The 24,823-nt window shown below is 40.8% G+C and overlaps 2 protein-coding genes across 12 annotated transcripts in view; one reads left to right on the top strand and one right to left on the bottom strand.

Annotated features, from left to right (window-relative positions):
* Positions 1-13,867, bottom strand: part of PIAS2 (protein inhibitor of activated STAT 2) — a 115,564-nt gene extending 101,697 nt beyond the window's left edge. For 3 of the 10 annotated variants that reach the window (XM_073006334.1, XM_073006333.1, XM_073006336.1), the window contains exon 1: positions 13,681-13,843. Coding sequence is in view for 3 of the 10 variants with exons in the window: in XM_007974115.3 (XP_007972306.2) it covers positions 13,681-13,704 (24 nt within the window). In the remaining 7 variants the exon portion in view is untranslated. Of the gene's footprint in view, positions 1-2,196; positions 2,303-13,237; positions 13,361-13,680 lie in introns of those variants that run through there. The other 7 variants (XM_073006338.1, XM_007974115.3, XM_007974109.3 and 4 more) reach the window with 6 other exon arrangements.
* Positions 13,868-13,979: 112 nt separating this feature from the next.
* Positions 13,980-24,823, top strand: part of KATNAL2 (katanin catalytic subunit A1 like 2) — a 126,887-nt gene continuing 116,043 nt past the window's right edge. For both annotated transcript variants that reach the window (XM_007974122.3, XM_037982353.2), the window contains exon 1: positions 13,980-14,272. The gene's annotated coding sequence lies outside the window, so the exon portion shown is untranslated. The remainder of the gene's footprint in view (positions 14,273-24,823) is intronic.

Below are 24,823 nucleotides of genomic sequence, written 5' to 3'. Positions count from 1 at the left end.
AAGATGAGTGGGCCCCAGAGAGTGAGGGAACTGGATGAGACAGGAACAAGTGTGACTATAAAATGACAATACTTTGGAGGGAGGAATCCTTGTGGTGAAAAAATGGTCTATATCTTGATTGTGTTAATGTCAATATCCTGGTTGTGATACTGTACTAAGGTCTTTAAGATGTTAACTGAAAAAAACTAGAGAAAGAGTACATGGAATGTCTCTGTATTATTTCCTAGAAATGCAAGTGAATTGGCAATCATCTTCATTAAAAGTTTAATTTAAAAACTACAAGGAGTAAGACTATCAGACTAGATTTTTAATTTTCTTAAAATTCAATGGCATTATATTCGAAAGAGATAAAACTGAAATAAAAGGACACAAAAATGTAAGAGTGAGGCAAAATTTTTTAAATTAGGCAAAACTGACAAAAACAAAAATAATCTAGAAGGCCAGACGCAGTGGCTCACGCCTGTAATCCCAGCACTTAGGGAGGCTGAGGTGGGCAGATCACCCGAGATCAGGAGTTCAAGACCAGCCTGGCCAACATGATGAAACCCCATCTATACTAAAAATACAAAAATTAGCCGGGCATGGTGGCGGGCACCTGTAGTCCCAGCTACTCAGGAGGCTGAGACAGGAGAATCGCTTGAACCCGGGAGGCGGAGGTTGCCGTGAGTCGAGATTATGCCATTGCACTCCAGTCTGGGTGACAGAGCAAGACTCTGTCCGTCTCAAAAAAAAAAAAGAGATGGGGGTCTCACTGTGATACTCAGGCTGGTCTCAAACTCTCGGGCTCAAGTGATGCTCCCACCTCAACCTCCCAAGGTGCTAAGATTACAGGATTACGGTTCTTTCATGTGCTAGTAATGTTAAAAATATGGTTTAAAAATCAATAGAACTACAAAGAAAAATGAAAAATAAAACAAAATTCTAGTAAAAAATTAACTCTGCTCTTAATAAAAAATAAAGATATGAGATTTGAACAACATAATTAACAGGTCTACATACTGGACATATATAAAACTGTACCAAAAACCAGGCAATATTCTCTTCATGTACAAATAAAAATTATTAAAATGGATCACATTTTTAATAGTCTAAACATATTTCAAAGAATTGGCATTATACACACCAACTGGCATCACACACAAACATGCTGCCTAACCAAAATGCAATTACAAATCAATAGCCAAATCAACTAGAGAAACTCTCATATGTTTGGAAATTAAATTTTTAAATAGTTCGTAAGTTAAAGAATTCACAGCGGAAAACAGAAAAACACAAGTAAAAATAACAGAAATATAACACATCAAAACATGCAACAAGGAGGCAATACGCAGACATTTTATGATCTTAAATAACTAGGTTAAAATGCTGAAAATTAATGACAGGCATCCAACTTAAGAAATTAGAATAAAAGAACAGAACTCCAAAGGAAATACAAGAAAAGAAAAGAAGAGCAAAAATTAATGAAACAGGGGAAGGATACACTAAAGAGCATAAACAATATCCAAAACTTGATTCTCTGAAAAATCTTTAAAAACTGGCAAACTTTTAGCCAAAAATTATCAAGAAAAAAAGAAGGCATTTGAAAAAAAGACAAGGGGATATTAACTACAAGTACCTGAAAATAAGAGATTAACATCTAAATGCTACAAATTCAAGGATGTGGACGAAATGAACAACTTGCTATAAAAGTATGAACTACTAAAACAGGTTTGAAACTTGAAAATATGAACAGTCCTACAACCAAAGCAATTGAAGCATTCCTCAAAGAAAAAAATAGTAATAATTTTATGAGCAAGTTCTACTAAATATTTAAGAAACAGACCTTTCTAATGTTACATAAACTCTTCCAGAAGAGGAAAGGTATATTTTTTAATTATAGGCTAGTTGTACTCATTATGAGACAAAAATCCTAAATTAAATATCTCCAAACTGAGTCCAATGAAAAAAAGGAACAGACAGATCAGGGTTGAATTTACATCTGCAACACAAAGTTTGTTTAAATATTGGGAAAAAATTAATATAACTCAGCATGTTAACAGATTACAAAAGAGAAATACATAATTTTCTCAAAAGATGCAGAAAAAGCTTCTGATAAAATTCATTCATGATTTTTTTAAATTATCAAACTAAGAAAGGGAACATCCTTAACCTGAAAAGATTATCTATAATACACCTACAGCAAGCATTATACTTAACTGTGAAACTTTGAAAGCATTCCCTTTAAAATCAGGAACAAGATCAGGATGCCCCCATCACAGCTTCTATTCAACATTGTACTGGAGATCCTAGCCAGCACATTAAGACAAGAAAAAGAAAGAAAAAAAAAGCATAAGAATTGGAAAGGAGGAAACAAAGAGGTCATTATTCACAGATAGGACTGTCTGCATAGAAAAATCCAAAAGAAATCTAAAGATAATTTATCACAATTAGGAGTATAGCAAGGTTGTTATACGAAGCCAAACTGTACTTCTATACACAGCAAAGTATAATTATAAAAAGTTAGTATTTATGATTTGCTATAAAAATAATGTTGTCAGAAATAAATCTAACAAAATATTTGCAGTACTTTAACTGAAAATAACAAAACTTTACTGAAAGACGTTGTAAAAAATCTTAAAGAAATGGAGATTACAATGATCCCGGTTAAGAAAACTTAGCAGCAAAATGTAATTCTCTCCAAACTAATGTACAGATTCAATGCATTTCCCATCAAAATACCAACAAGACGTATGTGTATGGGAGGGAGGTGTACAACATGAAAATGAGATTCTAAAATTATGTGGAGAAGCAAACAATCAAGAAGTTCCTTGAACAACCACAAGCCAGGATGACTTATGCTACTTCTGTGTCCCTCAATGACTGACTAGACTGTTTCAGACCAACTCTTCCTGTGAGAGCTTAACAACCAAATATAACATTAAAAAACAAAAATCTGTTTGAATGCAGGAAGCACTACAAAGGCAGTAAGGACCTGAGACACCAAGACTCTGAAAAGAAGGAGAGACTGCAAAGCTGAGTTTCCTGATGCCTTCCCCAAAGATATTTGCCAATGGGAAAGGGCAATGGAGAGGTTAAAAGTCCAGCAGAACTCTGAAAAGACTCGTAAGGCAGGGGAAAAAAGAGAAGGTATTTACAAAACATAACCAGCAAGAGATGGTTTCCAGGATGTATAATGAACTCCTATGAATCAGTATGGAAAAGACAGATGTCCCAATATAAAAATGAGTAACAGACCTGGCAAGTCACTATACAAAAGAAATCCAAATGGCCAATGAGCACATTCAAAGGAGCTTGACATCATTACTTATTAGGGAGATGCAAATTAAAACCACTACACATTCACCACAGTGTCTAAAATCAAAAGGGTAGACAAGGATATGGAGCAACTGGAACTCTACTATATCACTAGCAAAAGGGAATGAACCAATTACAACTATAGACAACACTAGGGATGAATCTCACAAACGAAACAGGAAAAAAAGGCAGAAACAATAGAATACATATACAGAAACAGAATACAGTTGACCTTTGACCATTATCCAACAATAATAACCTGTGTTATTCAAGGGTCAACTGTATCCTGTCAACTGGTTTGAACTGTGCAGGTCCACCTATACACATTTTTTTTTCAACCAAATGCAGATCAAAAACACAGTATTTGCAGGATGTGAAACCCACATATACAGAGGGCCCACTTTTCCTATACATGGGTTCTGCAGTGCCAACTTCAGGACTTGAGTACACATGATTTTAGTATTGGGAGGGTGGGTCCTAGAACCAATCCCCCAGGTACACCAAGAGGCGACTGTATATATACTGTACAGGTTCCATTTACATAAAGTTCAAAAACAGGCAATACTAATCTGTTAAAGTTAGGATAGTAGGTCGTTTTTGGAAGAATGAGGTTAGCTACTGGGGAGGGGAATATTTAGAGTGCTGGTAATGTTCTCTTTCTTGACTTGCCTGATGATTATTTTGAGAAATTTCATCCAGTTATAATTCCATGATCTGTGTACTTTCTATGTGTATGCTATATATCAAAAGAAGTTTGGTTTTTTATTATAAAAAATATTATCTTACACAGAGATGGGGTCTCACCATGTTGCCCAGGCTGGTCTTGAACTCCCGGCTCAAGTGATGCTCCCACCATGGCCTCCCAAAGTGCTGGGATTACAGCCTTGAGCCACCTCACCAGGCAAGAAGTTTGTTTGTGCTAGCAGCATAATCATCTTGTTTTAGTTACTGTAACTTTTTAACAATTTCTATAAAAACAGACTAACGGCCCAGAGTCCAGAACCCAAGCAGAGATGAATGATGGCATCCAAACCAGCGAAGAAAAAAATTTGCATGAAAGGTGATAGAACAATTTATCATTCTTTGAAGAAAAACCATGCATCTTGGTCACCACTTCACACTGTATACAAAATCAACTCCAGGTGTATTAAAACCTTAAATGAGAAAAGGTAAAAAAACAAAAAAACTATGTCTTACACTTTTACAATAACAGAAAATATCTTCAAGAACTCTGTTGAAAAATTTCTTCAACAAGGTTCAAAAGCATTATCCATAAAGAAAAGCCTGATAAATGCAATCACATAAAAATTAAGAACTTCTACTCATCAAAAAATGCATAAAGCTCGGTGCAGTGGCTCACGTCTGTAATCCCAGCACTTTGGGAGGCTGAGGCGGGTGGATCACCTGAGGTCAGGAGTTCGAGACCAGCCTGACCAACATGGTGAAACACTGTCTCTACTAAAATTACAAAAATCAGCCAGGCATGGTGGCAGGTACCTGTAATCCCAGCTACCCAAGAGTCTGAGACAGGAGACTCTCTTGAACCTTGGGGGCGGAAGGTGCAGTAAGCTGAGATCACACCGCTCCTCTCCAGCCAGGGAAACAGAGTGAGACCCCATCTCAAAAATAAAAATAAAAATAAAAATGATTTAAAAGTGAGCCCAATTGAAAGGAGAAACTTGCACCACATACATCAAACTATTAATAAAACTATTAATAGTTTTAAATATAATTATATTAATTATATTATATTAAATATAATTATATTATATTATATTAAATTATATTATATTAAATATAATTAAAAATAAATAAATAATAAAACTATTACAAATAGTTTAATAAAACTATTAAAAATCAGTAAGAAATAATTTTTTTAAAAAAATCTAGTACAAACATGGGCAAAAGACATGAATAGGAATCTGAGAAAAGGGAAGAATGGCTAATCAGTATAGTAAAAAATGCTCAAACTATTAGCAAAAGAAAATGAAAACTAAAACGTGGTATTTTATACTTAACGGGTAAAAACTTTTTTTTTTGAGACAGGGTCTCACTCTGTTGCCTAGGCTGGTGTGCAATGGCATGACCACAGCTCACTGAAGCCTTGACTTCCTACCTCAGCCTGCCAAGTAGCTGGGACTACAGGTGTGGGTCACTATGCCCAGCTAATTTTGTTTTGTTTTGTTTTGTTAGAAATGGGGTTTCACCATTTTACCCAGGCTGGTCTCAGTCTCAAGCCATCCACCCACCGTGGCCTCCCAAAGTGCTAGGATTACAGGCGTGAGCTACCATGCCCAGCCAATAAAACCTTTTGAAGTGTGACAAAAGTAGATGTTAGCAAGAAAGCTGAGTAATGAAACCTTCTGCATTGCTGGAGAGAACCAACACTGACACCACCTTCTTTGGAAGATAATCTGACATTATCCAACACTGGTGAATATGCACATATTCTTATTAAATACCAGCAATTCTATTCCTAGAATCTCTACAGTGAAACATACAAATATTCACATTAAGTGAGATCAACAAAGATTACAATATCAGTGCAGGTCAAGGTTTTTCTGCAAGGTAAGTTTGGTGAAAATTTACAATTTTTTTTTTCTTCATTTTCAAACATTTGGATTTAAGAAATATGGATGGCCGGGCATGGTGGCTCACACCTGTAATCCCAGCACTTTGGAAGGCCGAGGCGGATGGATCACCTGAAGTCAGGAGTTCAAGACCAGCCTGGCCAACATGGTGAAAACCCATCTCTACTAATAATACAAAAAAATTAGCCGGGCATGGTGGTGCATGCCTGTAATTCCAGCTACTCCGCAGGCTGAGGCAGTAAAATTGCTTGAACCTGGGAGAAGGAGGTTGCGGTGAGTCAAGATCACACCACTGCACTCCAGCCTGGGTAAGAAGAGCGAAACTCCATCTCAAAAAATAAATAAATAAATAAATAAATAAATAAATAAATAAATAAATTTTACATATGCATATATATTAAACATATAAAGACAGACAAGGAATGATGAATCCAAAATTCAGCACAGTAGCTACTCTCATTGGTGAAGGCGGGCATGGCTGCAGTGGATACGATCAGGAAAGGGCATTCTGCTAAAGTTACACTAATAAATTAGTAAACTGGCTGGTAATTACATGTATGTTTGTTTACAGACACCTTACCTGTTATAAACTTTTGTACTTATCAAATAACTTAAATATTTAAAAGACGAAAATTAGTATAGTATACCTAAATACAAACCCACTATTAGAGTCACCAATTCAGAGAAGTGTCTCAAGAACTCTAGAAAAATTAGCATCAGAGAAACTCAAGGTATTTTCCCATAAATCAAGGACAGGTTGCTATTTAAAAAAAAAAATGAAAAAGATGATAGAAGAGCTCTTATAAATTAAAGATAACTACTGAAATAAATTGTATAGAAAAGTTCAAAGACAAAATCAAAGAAACCTTCCAGAATGTAAACAAATGCCATAGATTGTAGACTACAATTGTAGATTACAATCTTCTACAAGAGAATAACCATCCGATCTGCAATGGACCTCTCATTAGCACACGAAGTATTTTAAATTTCCACAGCAAAGCTTTCAAAGCTCTGAGGAATTTATAATTACACATGTAAACTTTCAATCAGGAACAAAGACAAGCCATTTTCAACATTCAAGAACTTAGAAAGTTTATCACCAGCATATCCTTCCAGAAACAACTACTGAAGACTGTATTCCTGTAAAATAAAAAAGGTATCTAAAAGAGGAAAAACATGGGATCCAAATAACAATAGATCTAACCCAGGAGAACAATGTGAAGTAATCCCTGGATGATAGCTGGGTAACAGGTCTACAAAGCTTCCAAAATTAGAAAAGGCAAGCCAAGACTCCAGAAAGTCTACCAAGAAAAGTTGAATGGTTACAAGATGAGAATCCATTATAATATCAAATTTTAAAAATAACTTCAGTGAGCCTTCCTCATTCAAGCAGGACTTTGTTATATTTCTTTTTTTTTTTTTTTGAGACGAAGCCTCTCTCTGTCGCCCAGGCTGGAGTGCAGTGGCATGATCTTGGCTCACTGCAACCTCCGCTTCCCCGGTTAAGCAGTTCTCCTGCCTCAGCCTCCTGAGTAGCGGGGATTGCAGGTGCCCACCACCACGTCTGGCTAAATTTTGCATTTTTAGTAGAGACGGGATTTCACCACGTTGGCCAGGCTGATCTTGAACTCCTGACCTCAGGTGATCCGCCCACCTCGGCCTCCCAAAGTGCTGGGATTACAGACGTGAGCCACTGTGCCTGGCTGACTTTATTGTATTTATTTTTTAAGGATCACAGGTTTAACACAAGTAAAGTTCCTCTATGGCTCCACAGTACTTAGTTCTACAGTAACTAATACTCATGTCAACATACATACTTAAAAGAGTGGCTATTAGTACTCAATTTCTAGAATTTTCCTGTAGAAGGACAGAAAATTTTAGAACAGTTATAAAACATTATATAAACACTATAAATCTTGACAATGTAATAGTACTAACAAAAAACAAAGGCTAGGGCCAGGCACAGTGGCTGATGCCTGTAATCCCATCACTTTGGGAAGCCAAGGGGGGTGGATCGCCTGAGGTCAGGAGTTTGAGACCAGCCTGACCAACATGGTGAAACCCTGTCTCTATTAAAAATACAAAAATTAGCCAGGCATGGTTGCAGGCACCTGTAATCCCAGCTAATCACGAGGCTGAGGCAGGAGAACCGCTTGAACCCAGGAGGCAGAGGTTGCAGTGAGTCCAGATGGCGCCACTGCACTCCAGCTTGGGCAACAAAAGCAAAATCCCGTCTCAAGAAAAAAGGAAAAAAGAAAACAAAGGCTAGGAGGGGAGGAGGGAAAAACAAAGGCAAGATTTGGCTTTTAAATCCCAAAAGGAAAGGGATGGGTGTTATATCCTTTTCTGAAAGACCAGGAAGTGAGGAAATATAGCTGTCTCTCAGTATCTATAGGGGGTTGGTACCAGGGTTCCCTGCAGATACCAAAATCCAAGAATGCTTAAGTCTCTTATATAAAATAGCATAGTATTTGCATATAACCTATACACATATTTCTATGTACTTTAAATCATTTCTAGATTACTTACAATACCTAATATATTGCAAATGCTATGAAATAGTTGTTATACTATAATGTTAGGGAAATACTGACAAGGAAAAAAGTCTGTACATGTTCAGTACAGATGTAACCATCCTTTTTTCCTGAATATTTTTGATCCAAGGTTGGCTGAAACCAAAGATAAGTCATCCACAGACATGAAGGGCCAAATGTACTGTCTAAAAGTCATAGGTCAATAAAGAGAAATTTATAATAAAAAGTTAAAAATAACAGCAAAATTAGGAACAAAAATGTAACTGGTAGAAATCAAAGTCTAGGACAGGTGGAAAAATGAACTAAATTTCTTATCTACCAAAGAGTTAAGAAACATTTTTTTTGAGTTGAAAAAAATATAGCAAGAAAGGCATGGTATAATATTTTTAGACTTTTGGAACAACAACAATAAAATCCTAAAAACAAACAAAAAATGGTTAAAAGCATAACAGGAGTAGAACTTAATGGAAAAGGGAAGACTTTCACTATTTTGAATTTTTTCAGTACTGTCTGCACAAATATTGCTTTCATTTAAAAAACATGAGAAATGGAAATGAGAGAATTAAAAATGTGACATCAGGTGATCCACCCACCTCAGCCTCCCAAAATGCTGGGATTACAGCCTTGAGCCACTGTGCCCAGCCTGTTTCACTTTAAATTAAATATATTTTGTTTCGAACGTGCTTTCATAGACATGATCTCAGGGGAAGCCTTGGAAATTTTAGTTGTGTCCCATAATAGCTTTGAATCATGTGGAAGATTCTGTTATATCTATCATATCTACTAGTTTATATCCCTGCCCAATAAATGGGGAGAGGAGTATGATGAGGACCTCTAACCTCAAATCCCCCATTAACTTCCCATTCTCCCTCTGCATCCTAGCAGCACTTGAAGTTATCAGGATGGTGACTCCTGGTAGGTGTAAGGAAACCAAACATTTAAGCCTTCTAGACAGAAAACCTTCTGATACAGAATTACTTAAGCTTCTTAGCATGAAAGACCCAAATCTGATCTTCAAATTATGACACAAAAACATTTACCCAGTTTGGTAAATGCTCTGGTTTACCCAGTATCTATTTATAAAGTTATCGCTGGCTCTCAGGCCAAATGCACAACTAGATGCTCACATGCACATTCACTCTCATTCTGAGACACACACAGAATAAATTCTCAATGCATGAAAAGAAGGGGATGAAGAATACAGAAGGGAGATCCTTTAAAAAAAAAAAATTCACTACAATAGATAACCCTCCTCCACACTGAGTGATGAGAAGTAGGGAAAGTAGATTAACCAGGTTAAAGTGTAGCAGGGACCTTTTTGTGAATGACTGCCACCAGCAGATCACAGTATTGGAAATATGCAACTGGAAGGGAAATATAAGGGTAAAGAAAAAGCTGCTCTGGTTAAACAAGAGGTAAGTGATTCCAGAAACTCAACTCCTGCTCTCCTCCATCCCTGTCCTTAGCTCTTCTACAGACTTGTTTGAGACAGGGTCTCCCTCTGTCGCTGAGGCTGGAGTGCAGAGGCAGGATCAGACCTAGCTGTAACCCAGAACTCCTGGCCTCAAGCGATCATCCTGCCTCCCAAAGCGCTGGAATTACAGGTGTGAGCTACCACGCCCTGCCCTCCAGACCATTTTTGAGGAAGCAAGGCGGCAGTGACAGAAGTTCAGGCCTCAAATCTTATGATCTTGTCCCATATTAATTCACAACTCATTAATTCAAAATCTGTTCATTCACAAACTAATCACTCCTTCAACTCCTAACAACATAGACGCCATAAATAAGCAATGGCGAACTAATTTTTTTTTTTTTTGAGACAGAGTCTCGCTGTCGCCCAGGCTGGAGTGCAGTGGTGCAATCTCCGGTCATTGCAAGTTCCGCCTACCCAGTTTATGCCATTCTCCTGCCTCAGCCTCCCGAGTAGGTGGGACTACAGGCACCCGCCACCCCACCCGGCTAATTTTTTGTATTTTTAGTAGAGACGGGTTTCACCATGTTGGCCAGGATGGTCTTGATCTCCTGACCTCGTGATCCGCCTGCCTCGGCCTCCAAAAGTGTTGGGATTATAGGGAAGAGCCACCGCGCCTGGCCGAATTGAGTAATTTCTTCTCTGGTACCTTGAAAGCTTCTAATATATAACACATTATTGTAATCATCTTTAAGTACACAGGTCATATTTTCCCTTTTCAGAGAACTTCCCCACTTCCTTTCCTTCAATCCATCAGGATAATCTGTTGATTAGGTTTGTGTGCTTTGACTCTAAGTCCTTGGCTATAGATGATTAGAACAGAAGTAGAGCCTGACCTAAACTCAGCCAATCAAATTCTCTATCCCGGAAGAACTGGAAGAGAGGTAGGCTGGTATTCTGGTCACCTGGACTGAAAGGCAACAAGGTATAGAGCTGCCATACTGTGCTATGACCAGCCAAAATCTCTGGTACCGGCTCACATAGCAGTCTCCAAAACTGAAATGGTCAGGCAACCCCTTAACAGTTGCCTCATCTAATAAACAACCCACCCCCACCCCTGCCACACACACACATACAAGTCTAAAAAGCAAAGGCACAAGGGTCACCAAACCACACTGAGAATGACCTTTCCCAAAATTTCCTACCTCCAGTATAGATGCAGCACTAGCCAGGATGTGAACTGCTCTGATTATACTTGTCCAAAATGAGTGGTTTTGGAAGGGTAATGGAAATCTTCTCTGTGGCTTATCAGCAGCCAAGTATGTGGCATCCAGATCGGCTGACCAATTTCTCTACTGCCAAGAAGTTAGCCAAGAAACTAATGCCCATAATTTTTCCTGGTCCTATAATTTACTTGACCATCACAATATATTTTGAACCAAGGACCATTATTTTGAGAATCCAAGATTTCTTCCCCTTTTCTTTCTATTCAGTTTTTCAGTCTGTTTTTCTTCCTTTATTATAATGTCACACAAGAAGGATGTTACCAATCATTTAATTTAGGATCAATCACAGGATGATGGCTAGAAGCTCCACCTAGACCCCAAAGTACCAGAACAAAGCAGTGTAGCTCGGGCTCTGAAAAGCCCAGACTCTAAAGCTACATGTCTAAGATTAAAAATCTCAGCTTTTCAAGTCTCAAGCTGTGTGATTTAGGTCAGGTTAACCTCTCTGTGCTTCGTTTTCTTCAAAACATTGTGAGAATTAAGTATAGAAAAAAAGCTTAGACCAAAACCAGGCATGGAATAACCACTATATTAAAATGGGTATGTACCATCATCATCATTATGGTCTGTAATGGGATGTAGGGGCGGGATACAGTTCATATTCAAGTGTAGGGTAACATGGGTCTGCACAGAGTAGTTAAGGCAAAGAAAAGCAGATGATGCTTACTGCATGTGCCCAGCCTGTACCCCTCCCTCCTCTGAAAATTCTCCCCAGTTAGTCTCTGTTGGGCACTTCATATGAATTGTGGGAGAGGGGCCATCTTCTAACAAATGCAAGAAGTAAAGACAGCTGATTTACAGGAAGAGGGGATGATGCTGATCACAAAACAAGAGAGGAAGACAGAAAGGAAGAGAAAAAGGGCTTCTTTGGTTTCTACCACTTTCCAGTTGCTAGCTGCACGCCAATCTGAGCACTGACTGCTTTTACTCTGCTCTGTAAGAGCGAGTAAATTCTCCGCTTTACATTAAGCTTTGGCCAATAACATTCACAAAAGTCTAACAAAAATACTGGAAAGTTTTCATTAACAACGAAAAAAAAACTTAGAAAACTTGTATACCTCTGTTACTACACAAAAATTAAAACTAGATGGCAGGTAAAAATAAATATAACCTCAGAGTTCAGTCTTCTCAACCCATCCTAAATCTAATGCATGAATTTACAGAGGTGAGGTTCAGGGTTCCTTGTTTCAAAAGCTCCACAGGTGTTAAAAGCTCTACAGCTGGGGCTCTGAGCCACTAAAATCCTTACACTTATCAAGTATGAACACCCTTTATCTAAACATGGTTCTCTGCATAAAGTACTACGGGGCATAACATGTATTAATATGTGTTTACTGGGAACTTAATCATTATTTTTGAAATAGGAGGGAATATGGCAGGCACTATGCAAACTCCAACAATCTGTTTAGAGCAGAACATACATTCTTTTGCTCATGTCCACCAAGCAGGTAACCAGCCAACATCCTTCCCCCATCCCATCCCTTGCGGAAAACAATAAATATACAAAACTGAACCTTTTACCGGATTCCTCTTCCTTATTTGAAAAAGAAATCGTAACATCATAAGTGTTACACAAACGAGTTGCAGTAAATTTAATTTCAAGTTTACACTCATCTCTACTGTAAAATACATTTTAAAAAAATCAGGGTTTCCGTCTGTAAACATTTCATTTAATGTCGCCAGTAATTCAGCGATACACACAAAATAAATCCATCCCATTCGTCACACTTAGTTTTGTTTTAGTTAAGGACTTTGAAGGTTATCAGTCTGGGGGGGCAGTCTTTTCTGTTCTACCCCCGTCACAGCCCTATTCCAAACCTCTGCTATACAAAGGCATCAACAATAAAGTTATTTTGTTTTAAGGCTAAGAAGAAAAAAATATTTCCTCAAGAGTAAAAGGGGTGCACAAACCTCACAACACAGACTTTGCAGATTTCTTACTACAGCACTAAGAAAACATCGAGGTTTAAGGCCGATTATTGAAGGCAGGATTCCTCAAACGCCAGGCTCCTCTCGAAGATGTTAGGAGGCATGGGTGGGAGAAGGGGCCTTTTCTTGTGACAGACTTGACTAAACAGTAGCATCAGCCATAAGAAGAGAGATTCCTAAACGCAACTTTACCTTTCAGAAAACAGTCCTCCACCAACTGAGTAGCATGCAGACTTGCGAATCGCCACAGACACGTACACCCCGGTGAACGTGGGAGATCAAACGTTGCTTCCCACCTCGGCCCTCACTGCTAACCGGGATGTCGGGTCCCCATGTGACCCTCCCGGAGGGCTCCCCGGCCCCCCGCGCCAGGTGTGCGGACCACCGGCAGCACTCAGGGGCCGGCTCGCCGCGGCTCAGGCCCGCCGCCCCCGCACCGCCCGCGTGCCCTCCGCCGGACCGCTCCCCTCCCCCGCGCGCTCAGCGCCCGTTCGTCCGCGGGCCGGGGCTCAGGGCTCCGCCAACCGGCCCCGGAGGCACGAGCAGGCTGCGGCCGGCGACGTTGCGGTTTCCCCACCTCCTCTCCCATCCCCTCCCCCGCGGCCTCCGCTCTCCACTCCCGCGCCCCCGCTTACCCTCAACTCTTCGAAATCCGCCATTTTATACCACCCGCGGGCGCCGCCGCCGCTGCCGCCGCACCCACTCCCGCTGCCTCCAACGACGCCGCCGCCACCACGGCCGCCGCCGCCTCCAGCACCATCCTGCACTGGGCGCCGCTTAAGACGCCGCGGCCGCCGCCGCTACCGCCGGGCCCGTCACGTGAACGGCGCGGGAGCCCCGCCCCCGACGCGCCGAAGCCCCGCCCCTAGCGGTGCCCCCTGCCCACCCGCGCGACCGCCTTCCGCCCGCGCCTTCCGTCCGCCCGGCGACGGCGCGCGCCGGCCCGCAGCTACCCCGGCGTGCTACCCAGCGGCCTGGCCGCGCGTCGTGCCTTCCCTCCCCGGCGGAGGCCCCTGCGGACTTGCCTAGAGCTGGGTCGCAAATGAGGCGTTATCCGCGGGCCTGGCCTGGGGAAGTGGCGGGGAGGAAGAAGAGGCGGCCGGGACGCGTGTCAGGAGCATTCGGGAAGATTCTTACGTTGCCCTTCACGCGGTAGCTATGGACGGAAAAGCCGCCTCAAATAAAACCATCCCCCAGAGTAGTTGTGGCGGAATTATCTAAATATGGGTAAGCTATTGTTCCCATCTAATGGTGAGGTTGTGTGACACCTTTTTGAATTGCTAATGTCCTCCAAGTACCAACCTTGCCGAGTTTTTCTGACTTTCAAGGGCACCTGACGGTCACGGACTGCAGAGTTGGGAGAGTGAGGGTTGGAGGAGAAGTGAAATAAGAGCGCTCAGAAGGGCCATGCTATAAAGTCAGGGAAATCTGATAGCTAGGAAAGAGTCAAACACCAAGGCAGAGTAAGTAGATAGAAGCTTGATGCCCCCCCCCCGCCCCATAATGTGCTGATAAAGGATGAAGGAAGATGCTGATTCAAGACTGTCAGAAAAATCGCTGGATGGTGTCCAGGGTTCAATTTCCTTGAAGAATTGGGTGGAACCCACCCACGAAAGGTCTTTAAAACAATGTAACTTTTAAGGCCGTATTTAATCAGCTTCCTACCTACTGCCTCTTCCCACTACCCCTCGTTTCATCCGCACTGCACTTCCAGGTGTTCCTTCCACTCTGCCCCCACACCCCGCAAGTTTGTTATGTTTTTTTGAGACGGAATTTTGCTCTTATTGCCCAGGCTGGAGTGCAATGGCACGATCTTGGCGCAATGTCTGCCTCCCGGGTTCAAGCGATTCTCCTACCTCAGCCTCCCGAGTAGCTGGGATTGTACTTTTGGTAGAAATGGGGTTTCTCCTTGTTGGTCAGGCTGGTCTGGAACTCCCGACCTCAGGTGATCCACCCGCCTTGGCCTCCCAAAGTGCTCGAATTACAGGCGTGAGCCACCGCACCCGGCCTCCCGTTAAGTTTTAAGGCCTCTAAATGTTGATCCTTGAACCAAGAATAATTTCCCACTCTCTTCTTTGTTCCTAACTCCTGTTCATCCTTCAGGTTTCACTTTAAATGTCACTTCCTCAGGAAGACCATCCTCACTCACATCCCACATTTTAATTCAGAGTCCCCTGTTATGACCTCTCCTAGGAACCTGAACTTTTTCTTCCTGAGATGTCTCCATGGTAATTATGTAGGTATTTGTGTGATTGTTTATTTGATATACATATGTGTGTATATATACATACACACACATATTATTTTGGCCGGGTGCAGTGGCTCATGCCTGTAATCCCAACAGTTTAGGAAGCCGAGGCAGGCAGATCCCTTGAGGTCAGGAGTTCGAGACCAGCCTGGCCAACATGGTGAAACCCCCGTCTCTACTAAAAATGCAAAAATTAGGCCAGGAGCCATGGCTCACGCCTGAAATTCCAGCACTTTGGGAGGCCGAGGCAGGCGGATCACCTGAGGTCAGGAGTTGGAGACCAACCCGACCAACATGGAGAAACCCGATCTCCACTAAAAATACAAAATTAGCCAGGCGTAGTAGTGCTTGCCTGTGATCCAGCTACTCGGGAGGCTCAGGCGGGAGAATTGCTTCAACCCGGGAGGCAGAGGTTGCAAGGAGCGGAGATAGCGCCATTGCACTCCAGCCTGGGCAACAAGAGCGAAACTCCATCTCAAGAAAAAAAAATTAGCCGGGTGTGGTGGCACATGCCTATAATCCCAGCTACTCGGGAGGCTGAGACGGGAGAATTGCTTGAACCCAGGAGGCGGAGGTTGCAGTTAGCTGAGATGGCGCCATTGCTCTCCAGCCTGGGCAACAAGAGTGAAACTTTGTCTCAAAAAATAAAGATGAATAATTTTTAAAAAATTTTTTATTAAAAAATTGTAAACCCACTAGACTATAATGGCTGATAAATGCCTAACAAATAGTTGGCCTTGTATTTGTTTAATGAATAAAGGAAGGAATGAACGATGTCCAGGTTCTAAATCTGTCCACCATTAACTTTGTGAGCTTAGCTTGGCTTATTCTTACTCTTGATTTATTCGTCGTAAACCTTGATTTACACCTCAGTAGAATTTAACATTGTTTAGTAGACATTAAATGAATGTCACTGTGCAAGGAGTTTTCAGGGAATAGATGAATAGAGTACAATACAGCCCTGCCACGGAGGAGCTTACACCTGTAAAGGGGACCAACATAAACACAAAACAGTAAGAGAAGCAAAGCAAAGCCCTACTGAAACTTACCTTCAGTGTTCGTTGTAGTTGCTTCTCAGCATTCATTCTGCCCCTTCCTCAATATGTAGCAGCTCCTGGGTGGGTTGGGTAGGTTTGACTGCAAAGAGTTCTAGGTGGTGCCCTAGACTGGCCTGAGCCATTAAGGACTGTTAAAGTCATTCTGGCCACAGTATTAGATCACACCTGGGCATATAAATCTAATTAGTACTGAGCATTTATAGGCTTTGCCAAGTAGATCAAGTGTGGACCCATGCCCTAAGGTAGGCCAATCAGAGGGAAGCCTAGGACATTTATTCACTGATTAAAGATAAGACTTTCTGGCATGTGGAACACTCGCCATTTTGCTACAGTGAAGAGCCAACCTGAGAACCAACCCTTCTCATGAGCAGAAAGATCACACACACAAAATCTCAGCATTGACTTTGATACTCACCCTTCCTCTGTACTGGCCAGTTTTCTTGAGCCAATGCCTTTCTTGTAAGGTTTTAGGTTGTTTGACTTGAGATTTCTATTAGTTGCAATGGAAAGAATTCTGAAGTAGGGTGCTACTTTGTCTTACCAGACCAGATTATTAATTTGGCATTTTTTCTAATCTATACTCCCTAATAATCATTCAATATATGTTCAAAGGAATGGCTGAGTGGTAAAGGGTAGAAAGGGCATGTCTCTCTTCACTGTTGTGATCATTTCTGCTCTGGTCTAGCTTTATATATCCTCGTTAAAAAGAAATCCCTGCGCTTACTTGAATCCAACTTCCTTATAACGTGGTAATGTTGTATACCCTTAGAGGAGAGTGGAGAAGGAGGGAGGTGCAGTAATCACTCACAAAAGGCCACATATCAAAGTACCAGTTCCAGCCACATGCTGAACTCTTCTACCAGAGGAATTCTATTAAATATATCCTTTGTCTTTATTACATTCCCAGTGAAAAATGTTTTAGTGCTCTTTATGAACTCATATACCTGATAGATCAGGTATATGAGTGTACTTTGTAAACTCATAAAGTGAAAGATGGTAAATTTTTTGTATCTAAACAGCTGACTAAGCTGATTTTGAATCTAAACAGCTGATAAACACATACCCCCCCCAAAACAGCACTTCATTAAGAAACATAATTAAGAACCCTATGATATATCCTAGTAATTTTAGCAAAGAGTATTCCAACCTGGTTGGACCAACCTTGTAACACTGAGTTTAGTTCCAAGCACCTATCTTCTTAATCTGTTCGCATCCTGTCTCTGAACCCATTAGACTTTACCAATTTTAATATCTTTCTTTTCCTTCCAACTGATTACTTCCTCTCTCCCTGTAACAGTGCTCAGGCCTCCCAGATGTTTTCCAAGCCACTTTTCTTCTTTTGCTAAGCATATATCTATTTATATCACATTTTCTAACTCCTATACACTTTGCCAATACTGTCTTAGTCTTAGACTTTACCAAAACTAATATCAAGGAAACTGAACAAGGAATTAAAAAAAATTTTTTTCCTCGCTTTTTTTTTTTTTTTTTTTTTTTTTGAGACAGGGTCTCACTGTGTTACCCAGGCTAGTAGAGTTAGTTCAGTGGCATGATCACAGCTCACTGCAACCTTCACCTCCCAGCTCAGACAATCTTCCTACCTCAGCCTCCCAAGTAGCTAGGACCATGGGCACACCACTACCCCTGGCTAATTTTTGTATCTTTTGTAGAGACAGGGTTTCACCATGTTGCCCAGGCTGTTTCAAACTCCTGGATTTAAGTGATCCTCCCACCTTGGCCTCCCAAAGTGTTAGGATTACTGGCGTGAGCCACCGCTCCCGGTCTCAACTTTTTATTCTGAAAACCTTAATCACAAATTTGTTGCTTCTCCACTTTCACTGCGTCACTTGACTAGCCTTTAAAAAAATAATAATAATAATTAAAAAATAAAAAGTTGAGGCTAGGCATGGTGGCTCACGCCTATATTCCCAGCACTTTGGGAGGCTGAGGTGGGTGGATCACCCGAGGTCAGGAGTTTGAGACCGGCCTGATCAGCATGGTGAAACCCCATCTCTACTAAAGAAACAAAATGAACCAGGTGTGGTAGCACATGCCTGTAATCCTAGCAACTTGGGAGGCTGAAGCAGGAGAATCGCTTGAACTCAGGAGGCAGAGGTTGCAATGAGTGGAGATCACGCCATTGCGTTCCAGCGTGGGCAACAAAAGTGAAACTCCATCTCAAAAATAAATAAATAATAAAAAGTTGAAACATAAACTTCGAAAGCATAGCAGAATGGTCACCTGTATAAAATTTATAATTTACATATAATTAAATCCTTATGTCTGAAGTAAACACTTCAATCCATATAAAAAAATTCTTATCAAGGTACAGAACATTTTCATCAATCCCCAGAAAGATCCCTATTCCCCCTTCCCAGTCAAACCTCCCACCAGAAACAACTTTTGATCTGATTTCTTTCTTTCTTTTTTTTTTTTATTGAGATGGAGTCTCACTCTGTTGCCCAGGCTGGAGTGCAATGGTGCAATCTCAGCTCACTGCAACCTCCACCTCCTGGGTTCAAGCAATTCTTCTGCCTCAGCCTCCCGAGTAGCTGAGATTACAGGCATGTGCCACCACGCCTGGCTAATTTTTTTTTGTACTTTCAGTAGGCACGGGGGTTTCACCATGTTGGCCAGGCTGGTCTCGAACTCCTGACCTTGTGATTCACCCACCTCGGCCTCCCAAAGTGCTGGGATTACAGGCGTGAGACACTATGCCCGACCTTGATCAGATTTCTAATACTAAAATTTAGTTTTTTATATTTTAACATTACATATAAGTGGAATCATACAGCGTATGCTCTTCTGCTTGGCTTTTTAAATTCAGCATAAATTATATGAGGTTGATATGTTGCGTATTTCAATTCTTTTTTTTTTTTTGAGACAGAGTCTCACTCTGTTGCCCAGGCTAGAGTGCAATGGCGTGACCTCAGCTCACTGCAACCTCCGCCTTCTGGGTTCAAGCGATTCTCCTGCCTCAGCTCCCAAGTAGCTGGGCCTACAGGTGTGTGCCACCATGCCCAGCTAATTGTTGTATTTTTAGTAGAGATGGAGTTTCACCATGTTGGCCAGGCTGGTCGCAAAATCCTGGCCTCAGGTGATCCACCTGCCTCAGCCTCCCCAAGTGCTGGGATTATAGGCGTGGGCTATCACACTTGGCCACAATTCATTTCTTTTTATTGCTGAGTGGTAGTCCATTGTATGAATAGACCCCAACTTATCCTTTCTCTTGTTGATGGGCATTTATGTTGTTTCCAGGTTTTGATTATTGTAAATAAATGCTATCAACTTTTTTATACGGCACATTTTATAGATAAATGATTGTATTTTTCTAAAATAAATATTTAAGAATGGAATTGCTGGAACATAGAGAAGATGTATGTTTAACTTTTTAGAGTTTCAGTCTTATCACCCAGGCTAGAGTACAGTGATGCGATCTCAGCTCATTGCAACCTCCGCCTCCCAGGTTTGAGTGATTCTCCTGTCTCAGTCTCCCAAGTAGGTCGGATTACAGGTGCATGCCACCACGCCCGGCTAATTTTTGTAGTTTTAATAGAGACAGTGTTTCACCATGTTGGCCAGGCTGGTCTCAAACTCCTGACCTCAGGTGATCTGCCCACCTTTGCCTCTCAAAGTGCTGGGATTACAGGCAGGAGTCACCGCACCTGGTCCTTGACTTTTTACTAAACTGTCAAATATTTATCCAACTTTTCATATTCTCACCAGCAATGTATGTGGTTAATAACTTTTCAATTATCAAATATATTTTTGCTTAACATTTTCTTTAACCTTGAAATTATTTGGTAATATTGAATATCAGCCTTTCTTTGAAATGCCTCTTCTTGATTTCATGATAGAACTCTTTTGTCTTCTTTCTATTTTGCCAAATTATCTCTATATGTCTCTTTTTACATATCACTAATGTTTTCAGTTTCAAATATCTTCTATTCTCATAATTTGTCACTACTATTAAAATTTATAGACTCTGAGTTAAATGACCTAGATTCCAGAACAAAACCTTCTTCAAGATATCTTTTTGACGTAGATTCATAACATACACTAGTAGGCTGAAGATAAATCTGCTTTTAGAGGAAATTTATGTCCGGTGAATGAAGTTAGAAAAAGAAAAGCAGGCCAGGTACAATGGCTCACATCTGTAATCCCAGCGTTATGGGAGGTTTTGTATTTTTATTACAGACAGTGTTTCACCACATTGGCCAGGCTGATCTCAAACTCCTGACCTCAGGTAATCCACCCTCCTTGGCCTCCTAAAGTGCTGGAATTATAGGTGTGAGCCACCTTGCCCAGCCCTTTCATTTTTAAATTTATTTTAGTAGTTTGTATACATTTCTTTGTGTTCTCATATTTATTGGGAGGAAACTATTATTTTAAAATTTCTGCAGAATCTATAATTATGGTGGGCTCCTAAATGTATATTTTGTTCTTGTCTTCTAATGTTTTTCTTGAAAATTCTTGCTAGAGATTTGTCTATTTTGTAATTGCTTTCAAAGAGCAACATTTTAACTATGTTTTTCTCTATTTTATTGTTTTTTCCATTTAATTATTTTCTACTGCTATCTTTATTTCTTTTATTCTACCTTTATTCCCTCCCTCCCTCCCTCCCTTCCTTCCTCCCTCCCTTCCTTCCTCCCTCCCTCCCTCCCTTGCCTCCCTCTCTCCCTCTCTCTCTCTTTCTTTCTTTCTTTCTTGACAAAGTCTTGCTCTGTTACCCAGGCTGGAGTGCAGTGGTATGATTTTGACTCACTGCAAGAGTTCAAGTGATCCTCCTGCCTCAGCCTCCTGTGTAGCTTTGACCACAGGTGTGCACGACCACACCCAGCTAATTTTTTGTATTTTTAGTAGGTAGGGGGTTTCACCGTGTTGGCCAGGCTGGTCTTGAACTCCTGACCTCAGGTGATCCGCCCACCTCGGCCTCCCGAAGTGCTAGGATTACAGTTGTGAGCCACCGCACCCTGCCTTTTTAAATTTTGAATTATATTTATTTTTTAAAAATGTTTATTTTATTTCGATTTGTTTTTTAATTTATTTTGAGATGGAATCTCACTCTGTTGCCCAGGCTGGAGTGCAGTGGTGCGATCTTGGCTCAGTGCAACCTCTGCTTCCTGGGTTCAAACGATTTTTCTGCCTCAGCCTCCCAAGTAGCTAAGACTACAGGTGCATGTCACCATGCCTGGCTAATTTATTTATTTATTTTATTATTATTATTATTATTAATTTTTTTTTTTTTTTCTGAGATGGAGTCTCTGTTGCCAAGGCTGGAGTGGCATGATCTCAGCTCACTGAAACCTCCACATCCCGGGTTCAAGCAATTCTACCTCAGCCTCTCAAGCAGCTGGGATTACAAGTGCCTGCCACCACACCCACTAATTTTTGTATTTTCAGTAGAGACCAGGTTTCACCATGTTGGCCAGGCTGGTCTTGAACTCCTGACCTCAGGTGATCCATCCGCCTTGGCCTCCCAAAGTGTTGGGATTACAGGCGTTAGCCACTGCGCCGAGCCAAGGTAGTTTTTAAAATCTCACTTATAAACTGCAAAGTTACCTCAGGAATGCAAGGATGATCTCATGTTAACATATATGTTATATAACTTGGTAATTTGATCCAACTCACCATCTGAGGACAACCAAAAAAGCTGGATTAAAAAAAAAATAGAAGCAAATATCTAATATAAGGAATTGTCTGGCCAAAGTCTAGATGATGATATTCAAGGAAGTTGAGCCAAGCATTTTTTCTGAAGGAATTTACCAATGCAAAGGCAAAATTGATAAACTGAGTTGTGATTTTTGCAAGATTATGGGGCAAGAGAAAAAGAAATCTAAATCTAGTGCCCATAGGAGATGAAGAGGTTAATAAACGTGCTTCATATTTAATATGAGGCCCCATAGGGTAAAAGTAAATCAGAGGTAAATAGGCACTTTCACAAATTGCAGTCTGATTTTATACCAATCAGGAAATCTGAAACCCAGAATGTTGAATAAACTGGTCCTAGACTGGCAATCCATAGGTACTGGGCATAAACAAACAAAAATTATCTCCATAAGAAGGTATCATCAGCCTAAATGTCAAAATAACTTATAAATAATTTGCTCAAAAAATGACCAGTATTTAGTAAAAAATTAGCAGACCATACATGGAAACAAACATTTTGAGTGAGAACTAATAGAAATATCAAACAAAAAGAAATCTACCAGAGCAACCAGAAAAAGATCGCAATGAGAGCATGCTTACACATGCGCATGCTTGAAAAAAATAACCTAATAGAAACTCTAGAATTAATAGGTTTAAGAACTCAGTGTGTAGATTTAATAGCATATTGCACACAGTTTAAGATCATTAATAACCAGAATACATGCTGCAAGACTACTTAGGGCCACAACACCCACTGACTCCGTCACGTAGGAGGAGAGATGAAGGCACAGGAAGCCCAGCAGGAAGTAAGCCCTGCAGCCATGTTTTCCTGAGGAAGCTGCTGACAAGGTGGCCCAGCCAGCACAGGTATTTTAAAGAGCTGCCGCCACCTCTTTGGGGCAGCAAAAATATCTCTTCTGGAGCCTTCGAAGGCTAAATGGACTATATTGTCCAAGCTGGACTCAAACTCCTGGGCTCAAGCAAGACTTCTGCCTCAGCCTCCAGAGTAACTCGTACTACAGGCATGTGCCACTACAACAGGCTAGTTTTATGTATTTAAATAAATTTACATTGAAAAAGGAAAAAAAGAGGCCGGGCACGGTGGCTCACACCTGTAATCTCAACACTTTGGGAGACCGAGGCAGGTGGATCATGAAGTCAGCAGTTCGAGGCCAGCCTGACCAACATGGTGAAACCCCATCTCTACTAAAAATATAAAAATTAGCCAGGCATGGTGGTGTGTGTCTGTCATCCCAGCTACTCAGGAGGCTGAGGCAGGAGAATCGCTTGAAGCCGGGAGGCAGAGGTTGCAGTGAACCAAGATCGCACCACTGCACTCCAGCCTGGGCAACAGAGCAAGATTCCGTCTCAAAATAAAAAAAAAAAAAAGACCCTCTGGACCAGGAGGAACTATAAATGAACTATAAATATCTGTTGAGGATGCCATAGTTGATACTTCTTCCTTGAGTGACTTAAATTTACCAGTAAAATATAACAATTTCAAGTTTGTATGCACCTAATAACATGGCCTCAGTGCATCATACAGAACCACAATGAGAAACAGACAAAATCCACTTTTCTATGGTGGAACATTTTACCATACCTAGCTCAGTAACTGAGCCCCAAAAGCAACATCATTAAAGATATAGATTTTTGAAATAACATGATTAACAAACGTAACCCAATTTATATATTGATGTTCACAAATGTGTTATTTCAAACGCACATGGACTATTTGTAAAAGTTGAATATACTCTGACAATAGAGCAAGTGCCCATAAATTTTAAAGAATCGAAATCATAGAGAGTATGGTCTGTGTACAATTAAGCTAGAAATCAATAATGAATAATTACCAGAAAATCTTAATTTTTATATTTAAAAATTAAGAAATACTTTTCTACATAACCTAGGGGTGCTGGGCATGGTGGTATGCACCTTATTCTCAGCTATTCAAGAGGCTTAGGTAGGGAGATCAATTAAGCCCATAAGTTTGAGACCAGCTTGGGCAACACAGTGAGATTCCATCTCAAATAAATAAATAATCTAGGGGTCAAAAGAGAAATCACAATGAAAAATTTAAAACTGTTTACCTGAATGATGATGAAAATACTACGTATCCAAATTTATGGGTCAGACACGGTGGCTCATGCCTGTAATCCCAGCACTTTGGGAGGCCGAGGCGGGTGGATCACTTGAGGTGAGGAGTTTGAGACCAGCCTGGCCAACATGGTGAAACCCCATCTCTACTAAAAATATTTTAAAAATTAGCTGGGTGTGGTGGTGGGTGCCTGTAATCCCAGCTACTCAGGAGGCTTAGGCAGGAGATTCTCTTGAACCTGGTAGGCAGAGGTTGCAGTGAGACGAGATCATGCCATTCTACTCCAGCCTGGGCAACAGAGCAAAAATTCTTCTAAAAAAAAATTACTAGGTATGCCGTAAAACAATATTGACTATAAACTAATGTGGGAGGTTTGTGAGGAACTGCTAAAAATCTGTTTTTCACTCACCTCTCTATCAGAAAGGCTGTCCTGAGGCAGTTTTTCATCACTTTCCAGGTTCTGATGAGGTGTGAGAAGCCACTATAAGAGTATGAACTCTGGATATGGTCTGATGAGAATGGTACTTTACCTCTGTGATCTTCCTAAATCACATAACCCCAGTTTTTCTTGAGAAAAACGTAGACAAATTTCAGTTGAGAGGCATTCTGCAAAATACCTGCCCAGTACTCCTAAAAGTGTAAAGGTCATCAAAAACAAAGTCAGAGAAACTGTCACAGCCTAGAGGACACTAAGGAGATATAATAGCTAAATGTTTTTTGTTTTT

The sequence above is a fragment of the Chlorocebus sabaeus genome, chromosome 18 (assembly GCF_047675955.1).
Source record: "Chlorocebus sabaeus isolate Y175 chromosome 18, mChlSab1.0.hap1, whole genome shotgun sequence".
NCBI lineage: Eukaryota > Metazoa > Chordata > Mammalia > Primates > Cercopithecidae > Chlorocebus > Chlorocebus sabaeus.
Note: the sequence above shows the minus strand (reverse complement) of the source record. Positions and strands in the feature narration are given on the sequence as shown.